The sequence below is a fragment of the Kogia breviceps genome, chromosome 15 (assembly GCF_026419965.1).
Source record: "Kogia breviceps isolate mKogBre1 chromosome 15, mKogBre1 haplotype 1, whole genome shotgun sequence".
Taxonomy (NCBI): Eukaryota; Metazoa; Chordata; class Mammalia; order Artiodactyla; family Physeteridae; genus Kogia; species Kogia breviceps.
In genome coordinates, this window is record NC_081324.1 from 40,146,848 (window position 1) to 40,159,342 (window position 12,495).

Sequence of the window (12,495 nt, forward strand, 5' to 3'; positions counted from 1 at the left end):
ATGGCTATGCTTTGTTATTAAACTTGCCTTGCAATCATCAGTTGCTTGTGCCCTTCTGATCCCATAACTTGGTGCGTTCAGTTCCCTACCCCCTCTCGTCGATCATTGCTACACTTTGAGGACCCGCCGCGGCTGGCAGCAATATATATTCTCTCCACAGCTAGATTTTGCTCTCAGTGACATATATGTAGATATGTATAATTATAAATAACGTAGACTAATGGTGTAAGTACTAAATAAGTCATTCAAGTTAGTTAATGACCTAGAAAGGAAATTCTCACATGTATTGGACTGGTTGGAAAAGAAAAGAAGGTAGAATTTAAGGTGGTCTTTAAAGTTAAGGTAGAATTGGGGCTTCCCTGGTGGCACAGCGGTTAAGAATCCGCTTGCCATTGCAGGGGACACGGGTTCCAGCCCTGGTCCAGGAGGATTCCACATGCTGCGGAGTGGCTGGGCCCATGTGCCACAACTACGGAGCCTTGTGCCACAACTGCTGAAGCCTGTGCATCACAACTACTGAAGCCCGCGTGCTACAGCTGCTGGGGCCCACACACCTGGAGCCCGTGTTCCGAAACAGAGAGAGGCCACCACAGTGAGAAGCCCACACGCCACAACGGAGAGTAGCCTCCATTTGCTGCAACTAGAGAAAGCCCGCACACAGCAACAGAGACCCAATGCAGCCAAAAATAAAATAAATTAATTAAAAAAATAAAGTTAAGCTAGATGAGATAAAGAAGGGAGTGGGAAGAGTTGGAATCTCAGGTGAAGACAATTTGGGAGAAGATATGAAGCAATTTTTGTGGCTTCAGGGCTCAGGGAATAGTGTTGAAGATACTGTTAGGTCTTGGGAGACAGGTTCAAGTTGGACTAAGTTAAGGCTTAGAACTAGACTAAGCTGATTGGATAAAGAAAAGGATGTAAAATGAAGGAAAGAGAAGAATGTAGAGACAGGAATTGATATTGGAGTGAGAGGAAGAGGAAGGAGAGTTACCTCACCTCTTGCGGTATCTCTGAACCTCAAGCTGTAGTGACATTAAAAATGGGAAAGAGAAGCTATACTTATAATCAAACAAACAAATAAATAGGCAAAGTTCTTGAACAGTGTTTCCCAAAAGATGGCTTAGGAATTCCTGTGGTTTCTTATACACTTTTCTTGAAGTTTCTTGTATTAATATTTAGAATATGACGGCCTCTGTCTTCTGTTTCTTTTGTGAATTATCATAGTTAAGACAAGTGCTATGTCCAAATGTGCTGAATTAATTATGAGATTTCTGAAATTAATTTTTAACTATGTAATATATGAATATGTTCTTGTAAAAAATGAAAACAATTCAGACAGAGCTTAAGGGCACCAATTCTTATCCTCTCTTATTTGCATACTTATGAATTCTTATAAAATATATACTTTTATAAAACAAACGTTATACTGTACTTTTTTGTTGCAACTTAAAAAAAAACAATCCACCATTGGATTTATGAATCTTTTAAACTGCTGCATGTATTCTGTAAGATGAAGTATCACAATTGATTTAACCATTTACTTGAAGAAAGTCACAACTCTTCACTAGTACTGAGCTAGACCACACAACTAGCATTTGGCGCCTTGTGCAAACACGCTGGCGTTTAAGGGATTTTTAATTACCCCTTGGTAAAGATAGTTTCTCTCAGGAGGAGGGTTCTAAGCCTGGCAAACTCCGCCCCGCCTCCGGCCCAGACCCAGGGGGCACGACCCTAGACCACCTCTCCAGGGCGCGTCTCTTCCCCGCCCCTTCCGCTCGGCCTCGTCAGAGCCTGTTCGGTGGGCGGGGCGTGGGTAGGCCGTGACGTCACTGCCGGCTGGACGCCATCTTGCTGGTTTGCGGCCGATCTTGGATGTGGCGGCAGCGGTGGTGAGGGCGTGGGGAAGGGTGGGGTGAGGGGGCGAGGCCGCGGCGGGGGCGGCAAAACTCTCCTCCCCCTCAGCCCCACCGCGTGGGACGGCGTGAGCGCGGTATCGGAGGGATGTCCGCCTTCTCTGAGGCGGCGCTGGAGAAGAAGCTGTCGGAGTTGAGCAACTCGCAGCAGAGCGTGCAGACCCTGTCCTTGTGGCTCATCCACCACCGCAAACACTCGCGGCCCATCGTCACAGTGTGGGAGCGGGAGCTGCGGAAAGGTGAGTCGGCCGCGCTTCTCGGCCTCTCCCCGCCGCTCCCTGCCGCTCCCTGCCACCCGGCCAGTTCCCTGGCATCCCCGGGACCACCCCCCTCCTTAGGAGCCCCACTCCCCTAGCGACCCCAACTCCCGGCTGCCCCGCACCCCACCTCCCCAGCGCCCCGGGCTCCCTGGCGTCGGTGGTCTGCGGGCCAGGAGGAGCGGCGTGTACTGCGCTTCCTGCAAAGTCGACGTTTAGTAGGTGTTGTTGAAGAAGGTATTGTATAAAGGATTAACATTTCTATTGGTTTAACGTGGAAATAGTAGCCAGGGGCGCAGCACTCCGCACCTAATTACAGTCAGGTTTATTCGTTGGGTACATTATAATGGAGGATAGAGGAGGGGAAAGATTGGTTTGGGGAGATACTTCCATTATTTCTATAACACATCAACTCAAACTTGTAAAATTAAGGGGAATCATAGTTTTAGAGCTGGGGAGTGTAAAATAAGAAGATGCGTGATGCAATGGAAAGAACTCTGAATTTGTAGATTTTAAAGGAGATGGATTAGGCAGATTTCTTAATTTCTGGATTGCAAGTGCCTCACCTGAAAATGAGGAAATTAGATTAAGTTGATCTAAGATCCTTTCTTGGCTCTATGATTATATGCCTCTAGGGCAGTGTCTTTATTTTACAGAGCATTCTATAGTGCTCCTGTAAATGAAGTTAACTTTTTTTCAGTTGTAGTCTGCTGTCACTAAAATATCTAGAAGAATCATTTCACTACTGCAGAGCAGATTTATCTGTAAGAACTGACTGTATGATGGTACGACTGAAAATTAAAATATTTCATTTGCTTAGTCTGAATTTGTACATTAATTCTTATTTCATTGGATAAAGAGAATGGGCACTCTTAATTGTTGTTTCAGACATCCTGATGTACCTGATATGATGGTTATTTATTAATTGTTTTAACAAGCCGTTATTAATCAAGTAGATGCTTGTGTACTGATACATATGAAAGCCACATTATGTATTAATATCAGAGCCAAAATGTGGCATTGGCTATATAGAATGGAGACATTCTGTATATTTTCTTGTGTGTTTGCTTGTGGTTAATCCCTTAGAACAGTCAGTGGTCCCCAACCTTTTTGACACCAGAGACTGGTTTCATGGAAGACAGTTTTTCCACGGACCTGGGGGGGAGTGGGATGGTTTGGGGATGATTCAAGAGCATTAACATTTATTGTGCACTTTATTTCTATTATTATTACGTTGTAATACATAATGAAATAATTGTACAACTCGCTATAATGCAGAATCAGTGGGAACCCTGAGCTTGTTTTCCTGCAACTAGATGGTCCCATCTGGGGGTGATGGGAGACAGTGATACCCTAAGTGTGTTGCTTATGTCCAGTCTACTCTGTAGGTTGCAGCTTAATTGTCACTTGCCACTCACTGATAGGGTTTTGATATGAGTCTGCAAGCTCTGTGCAGTCAAACCTCTCTGCTAATGATAATCTGTATTTGCAGCCACTCCCCAGCGCTAGCATCACCACCTCAGCTCCACCTCAGATCATCAGGCAGTAGATTCTCATAAGGAGCATGCAACCTAGATCCCTAGCATGGGCAGTTTACAGTAGGGTTTGTGCTCCTATGAGAATCTAATGCTGCTGCTAATCTGACAGGAGGTGGAACTCAGGTGGTAATGGGAGTGACGGGGAGCGGAGCGGCTGTAAATACAGATGAAGCTTTGCTCATTTGCCCACTGCTCACCTTCTGCTGTGCAGCCCAGTTCTTAACATGCCATGGACCAGTACCGGTCTGTGGCCCAGCAGTTGAGGACCCCTGCCTTAGAAGAAGTTGATGTAGAGCCCTGTTTTTCACTTCATATGTAAGTGTATGTGTATTGGCTCTCATGGAGGAATTCACCTGTGAGTGGCCGAAAAAGTTTGAGAAACACAGATATAAATGTCTGGCAAATAGCTGTGAACTTTGAGAAGGCAGGAATTGTCTTTGCTTTTCTACCTTACTAGATATGAAAATCAGCAACAGGTTTATATTTGAGGGTGGGGTGGGGAAGGGAGAAAGAGCATAAGGATTGGTACCCAGATTGTTCCTAAGAATTACCACAAATCAGTAGAAAAATGGCCATACTGTTAAAGGCATTTTACATAAGCGGAAACCTGAAAGGCCAATAAATGATACTCAATCTTACTAATCAAGAAAAAAATAAATCAATGAAGTACCCGTTTAGACCCTTTGGTTTGCAAAATTTAAATTATGATAGGAAATGCCCTGCCAGTCCAGTGGTTAGGACCCGGCGTTTTCACTGCCTGGGGCCCCAGTTCGATTTCTGGTTGGAGAAGTAAGATCCCGTGGGGTACAGCCGAAAAAAAAAAAAAAAAAGAAAAAGAAAAAATGTGTGACAGTACCAAGGATTGGTGAGGATGACAGGAAACAAGAACTCTCTTACACTGCTGATTGTAGTGTAAAAAAGGAGATGAACTTAGCAGCTTCTAAAGAAGTTGAAGGTATATGTCCTTTGGCCTACCAGTTCCATTAATATATCCTGGAAACTCAAGAAATTATGTTTATTGTAGCCTCTTAATAACAAAATTAGATAAACACTTGAAACATCTCATTAGTTAGAGTATGGACAAACGTATTTTGTCTTTCATACAATATAATATAATACTGTCCAACAGTTTTTGTGAATGAACTAGAGCTGCATGAAACGACATGAATGTTGGGCTAAGAAAGCAAGGTGCAGACCAATATGCTATATAGTGAAAGTTTGCAAACATGCTTAACAGTACTCTATATTGTTTACAGATATCTGTAGCTAGAACATGCATAGAAATGATTAACACCATAGTCCAAGATAGTGGCTACCATAAGGAAGAGAGGGAATGAAAATGGATCTCTGTTAGCTTATAGTACATATATATGAAACATTTTTTGAAACAAATGGAAAATGATAAGATGTTCTATTAGCTGAGTTTGGGGATGTTTTCATATGTTTAAATGTTTCATAAATAGAAAGAATTAAAGGCATATAAATAGATGCTTTAGGAGGAGAGTAGTGTTGGGTGATGATGGTGATGATAGAAATGGTAGTAGTAGTGGAGGTGATGATCATGGTAGTTCTCATTGTAGTTCTCATTGTGCTGTGGGCTTTTCTGCCAAGGGTTTCCTTTCCTTGACACATGATTGTGCCTTTGTAGAGTATAGCCCTTATGTCCTCCCCATTCTCTGCAGTTTTGCTCATCACCTTTAGGATCCTCTGTTTCCTTTAGCATAATGATAGTGACAGTAATTTACTGAGTACAAGGCATTGTTTTAGACATCTTACTGTGGTATCTTGACTCCTCACATTATCTCTGCAAAGTAAGTATTTTTGAAAGGAATTGATCAAATTTGAAATGTCAAGAAATAAACTAAGGAAAATTAGTTGAACATTTTGTTATTAAGGTAGGCATTCTTTAGTTTCTTGAAGTGTTTAAAGAAGACAAAAATGTGACATTGGTAGAAAAAAATTACTGCTCAAAATATGAGAATGAGTAGGTAAAATGATACGTCAGATATGGTAATCATGCAGTTGTGAAGATTTCCCCTTTGTCTACTTTTCTTATTTTTGTCTCCTTTAAAGAAAGATAATTTCTTTTTGGAGGGCTAATACCCCATGGCCCTTATGAAGACCAAAGGAGCTATAATTTCCCTGATAAATGCTATAGAGTGTAACCAAAAACATAAGTGACCATTTTGTTGTTTTGTAACAGCTCTATTGAGTTATAATTAAGATACCATACAGTTTACCCATTTGGTTTTTAGTATATCATATATTGTAAAACCATCACCACAATAAATTTTAGAACATTTCATAACCCATGTCTTTTAGCCATCATTCCCACTTCCCCACCTCTAGGCAAGCACTAATTTACTTTGTTTCTATAGGTTTGCTTTAAATTGAATCATATGATATATAGTCTTTTGTGACTAGGCTTCCTTTGGTTAGGATAATATCCTCTAGGCTCATTCTTGTAGCATGTATTTAGTACTTCATCCCTTTTTATGGCCAAATAATAATCCATTGTATGCATTTATCCATTCATCAGTTGATAGACATCTGGGTTGATTCCACTTTTTGGCTATTATGAACAATACTGCTATGAATATTTGTGTACAAGTTTTTGTGTGGACGTGTTTTAATTTTTCTTAGATATATACCTAGGAATAGAATTGCTAGGTCATATATGAACTCTACATTTAACGTTTTGGGGAGTTGCCAGACTGTTTTCCACAGTGACTGCATCATTATACATTCCTGCCTGCAGTGTTTGAGGGTCCAATTTCTCCACATCTTTAACAACACTTATTATCTGTCTTTTTGATTATAGCCACCCTGTTGGGTGTGAAGTGTCTTGTGGTTTTGATTTGTGTTTCCCTGCTGACTAATGATGTTGAGCATATTTTCATTTGCTTATTGGCCATTTGTATGTCATCTTTGGAGAACTGTCTATTCAGATCCTTGCCCATTTAAAAATTGCATTGTCTTTTATTTTAATTTTAGAATTTTATTTTATTTTTATACAGCAGGTTCTTATTAGTTGTCTTTTATTATTAAGTGTCCTTTATGTATTTTATTTTATTTTTTGAATTTATTTTTATTTTTTAAAATTTATTTTTACATCTTTATTGAAGTATAATGGCTTCACAATGGTGTGTTAGTTTCTGCTTTATAACAAAGTGAACCAGCTATACATATACATATATCTTTATGTATTTTACATACAAGTCTGTTATCAGATCCATGACTTGCAAATATTTTCTTCTATTCATTGGATTGTCTTTTCACTTTCTTAATACTGTCTTGAAGGTGATTGTTTTAAACTCTGAACTTCTCAGTAGTGGGCTAAATTATAAATTAGCCCACTAATTAAATTATATGTTGCATTAATTGCTGTAGAAATATCATCCATGAATGTACCAGAATTTATGAAACAACACTGACAGGCTCTTTCCTACATGCAAACACTAGGCTCTTTCCTACGTGCAAGTACAAGAACAACAAATCTCTGCAAGAGTTATAGAAAGAGAATATATAGGAGGAAGTTCTTTGCAGTTGATTAGAGGTGCTGCTTTCAGTAGTCTAGTTGATTGAGTCCTTTACACTGCCTCTTGTTATTATGTTATTCATATTTGAGTCTTAACAAAATCATAATTGCCTCAGCCCTTTAGAATGTGTTAATTCACCCTGTATTTATTATCTTATATATGTCTAGTATTGAATATATTCCAGTAATAAAACAACATGTTTTTCTGGTTTTGTTTTGTTTTGGCCATGCCGCATGGCTTGCAGGATCTTAGTTCCCTGACCAGGAATTGAACCTGGGCCACAGCAGTGCAAGTGCCAGGTCCTAACCACTGGACCGGCAGGGATATATTTATATGTCAAATATATTTCAATTAAAAAAATAAATAAGAAGAAAGAAAGTTGGTCCCTGCCCTCATAGTATTTGTAGTCTCATGGGGAGGGCAAACAATGAACAAGAAAATTGTAAATATAAATTTTGTATTAAGTGCATTTAAGGGAGGAGAACCTTAAGCAGTTAGATGGTGAGAGAAGTGATCTCTGTAAGGTGACCTTCAATTAAAGACCTCTCTGAACCAGCTATGCCATAAGTGGGGAGGAGGTATTCAGCTACTGGGATATGTGAAGATGCTGAGGCAAGAAATAGCTTGGAATGCAAAGAGCCAAACCTGGGAATGTTCAGCCCTTGAGTGCTTGTTACTGTTTTTTCCCAACTGGCAACAATTAAAAATATTAAAATGCCTAAAGTTTAGATTTTCCTTCTATTTGTAATCACTTGTTAAAATCAGTACTTTGTTATCAATAAAATGTATTAGACATCTTTCAGGGAACTAATTATCACTTTATATTGTATTATAGACTGGGGGTTATGTGTTGGTTATGAAGTAGATAGTGGGTTCCTATAGGTGGTTGTTTACCAAGTTTTAGTCTGCATAATCTCAACATATTGCCTTTGATAAAGGTTCTTAAATATGGCAGATTAACATTTATATTCATGAATATGGCTTTAGGTTTGTAAGTGGTGCTGAAATAAGTACCGTATATTCTTAGATGCTCTATTTGGTTTTAGAAAAATACAAAAGGTTAAAGAACATTTTTCATCCTCTTTAAAAACATGTAGCCATATAAATCTTTAAAACGAAGAGATTCTGTTTTTGAATTGACAATTCAATGGCTTTTATATTGTCTAATACTGTTATTTTGGACAATACTATTATACTATCTTGTAGTTAAAATTAAACAAGTAAGTTAGACAGTGTTTATATTTTGTTAATTACACTAAGAATTTGTTTTTCTCAAATCTGTATGACTTTTATGCACCTCAGTGTAGTCATCGTCCAGCTGTAACAGTTATATTCTTTGTTAACAACTTTTAAAAAGTTAATTTCTTAAAATATCATCAAATATCCAGCTAGTATTTGTTTCCTTGATTGTCTCACTTTTTTTTTTTAGCCAGTTATTTGAATCAGGATGCAAGTAAAGTTTCTTCATGCATTTGATTATTATATTTAAGTTCCTTTACATCTATGGATTCCCTCTTTTATTTTAAATTTATTCTTTGAAAAAATCACATTGGTTGTTCCATAGATATTGTCAGGGTCTAGACCAGGGATTATCGACTGTATGATTAGAGGATCCTTTTATTTTTGTAAAAATTATTAAAGGCCCCAGATCTTTCATTTATGTGGTTTATATTTATTGGGAGTTATATTAAAAAGTGAAACATTGAAAAATAGATTTTATGTTAACATAAAATGACATTTTTAATGAAAAATAACTTTAAAATATTAGAGAAAGGAGTGATTGATTTACATTTTTGCAAATCTTTGTCTTAATTAAAGACAGCTGAATTCTCGTGTCAACTTTTGCATTCAGTCTTCTTGTGATGTATATCACATAACCTCAGGAATATACCACTGTACACAGGTGAGATGATGAGAGTGAAAAAGATAAGTAATGTCTTAGTATTATTGTGAAAATAGTTCTGAGTTCATGGACTCCATGAAAGGGGTTTGAGGACCCGCCAACAATTCACAAACCAGATACTAAGAGCTAGGCCATTTCCTATTATTGGTAGTTAGATCAAGAGTTTAGCACACATTGCTTTGCCTTAAGCAGACATATTCCCTCCAAAATGTTAATTCCTACTTAGTGTGAACTTAAACCAAATTTATGAAATTTCCCTTTGGGTTATAATATAATCTTCTTTAGGTTCTCTTTCCTTTAACATACAGCTTTTTAAAAAATGGGATGATTTGATGTTTTTATGGCTCCAAAATTTAAGGAAATTATCCTTAAATTTCTAATGAAAATAAAGGTGTGTGCCTACATTAAACAAACATAATTATAGTTCATAATTTTACAAGTGTATTTTTGAATAAAATGAAATTTTCATTTGATATGTAAAAGTTTCTCCTGTTGGTTTCCTTTACTCAGCAAATACCTATTGAGCGCCTGCTCTGTTGCTAGACCAAGGATGATTCAGTGGATTAGGGAGACATAGCTTACATATCAGTCAGGGCAACAGACTCTGCTAAATTAGTAACTTCATAGTGATACAAAAGAGAAATACCAATATAATTGGGAAACTAGCTTAGTTTAGGCAATCAGGGAAGGCTTCTTTGATTTGAGATTTGAAGTAAAGAATTTACTAGGAGCTGTACAAAGTATGTAGACATAGTTTTTATTGTTGCTTTAATTGTTTGAATGTGGTTTTATGTCAAAGGTTACTTGACATTTTATTTATTTATTTTTTTTGGCGGTACACGGGTCTCTCACTGTTGTGGCCTCTCCCGTTGCGGAGCACAGGCTCCGGACGCGCAGGCGCAGCGGCCATCGCTCACGGGCCCAGCCGCTCTGCGGCATGTGGGATCTTCCCGGACCGGGGCACGAACCCGTGTCCCCTGCATCGGCAGGCAGATTCTCAACCACTGCGCCACCAGGGAAGCCCTATTTGACATTTTAAATGTAACATTTCAGTTCACAACTCCTTTTTGGAACTAGACAGGATAATAAAGTAAATATTTTAGGTAGACTTTTAATGTTTTATGTCTGCAAAGAACTTTAAGTGATTTAAGATTTTTAAAATCCTTTTGTTTGTAAAAATGTATGAAGAGGATTATAATAATAAATTATTTATGTAGTCACCTTGCAGTCATCTAGGTTATTTGGTCAATTTTGGTTCTCTACCTTTACTCTTGGCTTTTATCAGGTACCTGTTAGTCTTGTTCTTCTTTTTATAGCTTTTCCTTAGTCCCTTTTATATCTATAATAACTGAGAAACTAAGAAAAAAATTACCATTCTATATACTTTCCAGGTATATTTTTAAAAATATAGCATATTTTAGTAGGCAATAACATGCATGTAATACAAAATTGAAAAGTCACAAAGGCTCCTTTCCACTCTTTTACCCCCCCCATTTTCCATACCCAGAATCAATCTGTTAAGTTTATTCTTCCAGAATTTTCTATGCATATATAGTCATCTACATATGTTACAATTTCTTTCTCATGTTTAGACAAATGGTTGGATATTATATAGATTTCTCTGTGCTTTTGCTTTTTTTCTTTTTAATATATCTTTCAGATTATGATGTATTTATATATATGATGTTGCCTCAATTAAAAAAATGACTGCACTGTATTACATTTCATGGATGCACCAAAATTTATATAACTGTTACTCTATTGATGAACATTTAGAATGTGTCAGTTTATCTTAGAGTTTATAAGTATTAATTTATGTTACTAAATATTCTTGTTATTTTCTTAATGGTTTCAGCTGATAGAAGTGGTAGGCATTGGTTTATCACACCATTTTTTTAAGTTCTTTTTACCTCTACCCATTTGAAATGCCTCCTTTAACATACACTCAGTTTTCATATATATTTGGCATATTTGTAGACTGTCATTCTGCTTCATTCATCTGTCTACTCATGTATCACTGTCACACTCTTTATTATGTTTTCACATCTAGTAGGACATCCCGCTCCAACCCCACACCGGCCTGCAAATTGCTCTTCTTTTTTTTTTTTCCAGAGTTTTCTTGTGTCTTCTTGTTTTGTTTTTCCATATAAATGCTAGAATCAACTTGTCATTTGCAAGAAAAAAATTATTTTGGTATTTTATTAGCTCAGAGAATTCACATCTTTTTTTTTTTTTTTTTTTCTTCCTTTCTGCATGGCATGTGGGATCTTAGTTCCCTGGCCAGGGATTGAACCCGTGCCCCCTGCAGTGGAAGCTCAGAGTCTTAACCACTGGACTGCTATGAAATTCCCGAGAATTTACATCTTTATGATGGTTAATCTTCTTAGGCTGAGAACCGTGCAGTCTTATTCTAAATGTATTTGTTGTAATTGTTTAAGTAAGTGGTTCTCAAACTTGTTCAGGTATTAGTTCATGATGCCTTGTAAAGCCCTGTGAAGACCATCACAAAATGCACATTTAAGTTTATAATAACTATATGACTTTGCACTAAATGTATCTCATTTAATTCTAGTACAGGCTAATAGAAGAAAGTGTCAGAGGATTGTCATGTTATGCAAAAGCACTTAAAACTGAAAACATTTACATTCATTAAGTTTTTGTTTGTTTGTTTTTGGTTTTTTTGTAAATTGGGAAAATGGTTTTCATTGGTTGATTTTTGTGATGACATTTTGGTCCAGTTCAAGGAATATTCTTCTTCAAGAGCATGGTTTAAAAACCTTATCTATTTATGAATGGATGAAGAAGATGTGGTACATATATGCAGTGGAATAGTACTCAGCCATAAAAAAGAATGAAATAATGCCATTTGCAGCAACATGGATGGACTTAGAGATTGTAATACTAAGTGAAGTAAGTCAGAAAGAGAATGACAAATGCCATATGATATCACTTGTATGTGGAATCTAAAACAACACAAATGAACTTATCTATGAAACAGAAACAGACTCACAGCCCTAGAGAATAGACTTGTGGTTGCTAAGGGGGGCGGAGGAGGGATTGCCTGGGAGTTTCGGGTTAGTAGATGCAAACTATTATATATGGAATGGATAAACAACAAGGTCCTACTGTATGGCACAGGGAACTCTATTCACTCTCCTGTGATAAACCATAATGGAAAAGAATATAAAAAAGAATGTATATATATGTATAACTTAATCACCTTGCTGTATAGCAAAAATTAACACAACATTGCAAATCAACTACATGACAATTAAAAAAAACCCTTGTCTATTTAATTCAGCATGCTGTTTTCATTTTTTTTTTAACATCTTTATTGGAGTATAA

General features: G+C 37.3%; 1 protein-coding gene across 3 annotated transcripts in view; it reads left to right on the plus strand.

The window, feature by feature from the left end:
* Positions 1 to 1,811: 1,811 nt before the first annotated feature.
* Positions 1,812 to 12,495, plus strand: part of RPRD1A (regulation of nuclear pre-mRNA domain containing 1A) — a 77,747-nt gene continuing 67,063 nt past the window's right edge. The window contains exon 1 of one of the 3 annotated variants that reach the window (XM_059041397.2): positions 1,812 to 2,152. In XM_059041397.2, the coding sequence (XP_058897380.1) occupies positions 2,002 to 2,152 (151 nt within the window). In that variant the 5' untranslated portion in view covers positions 1,812 to 2,001. The remainder of the gene's footprint in view (positions 2,153 to 12,495) is intronic. The other 2 variants (XM_059041398.2, XM_067014716.1) reach the window with 2 other exon arrangements.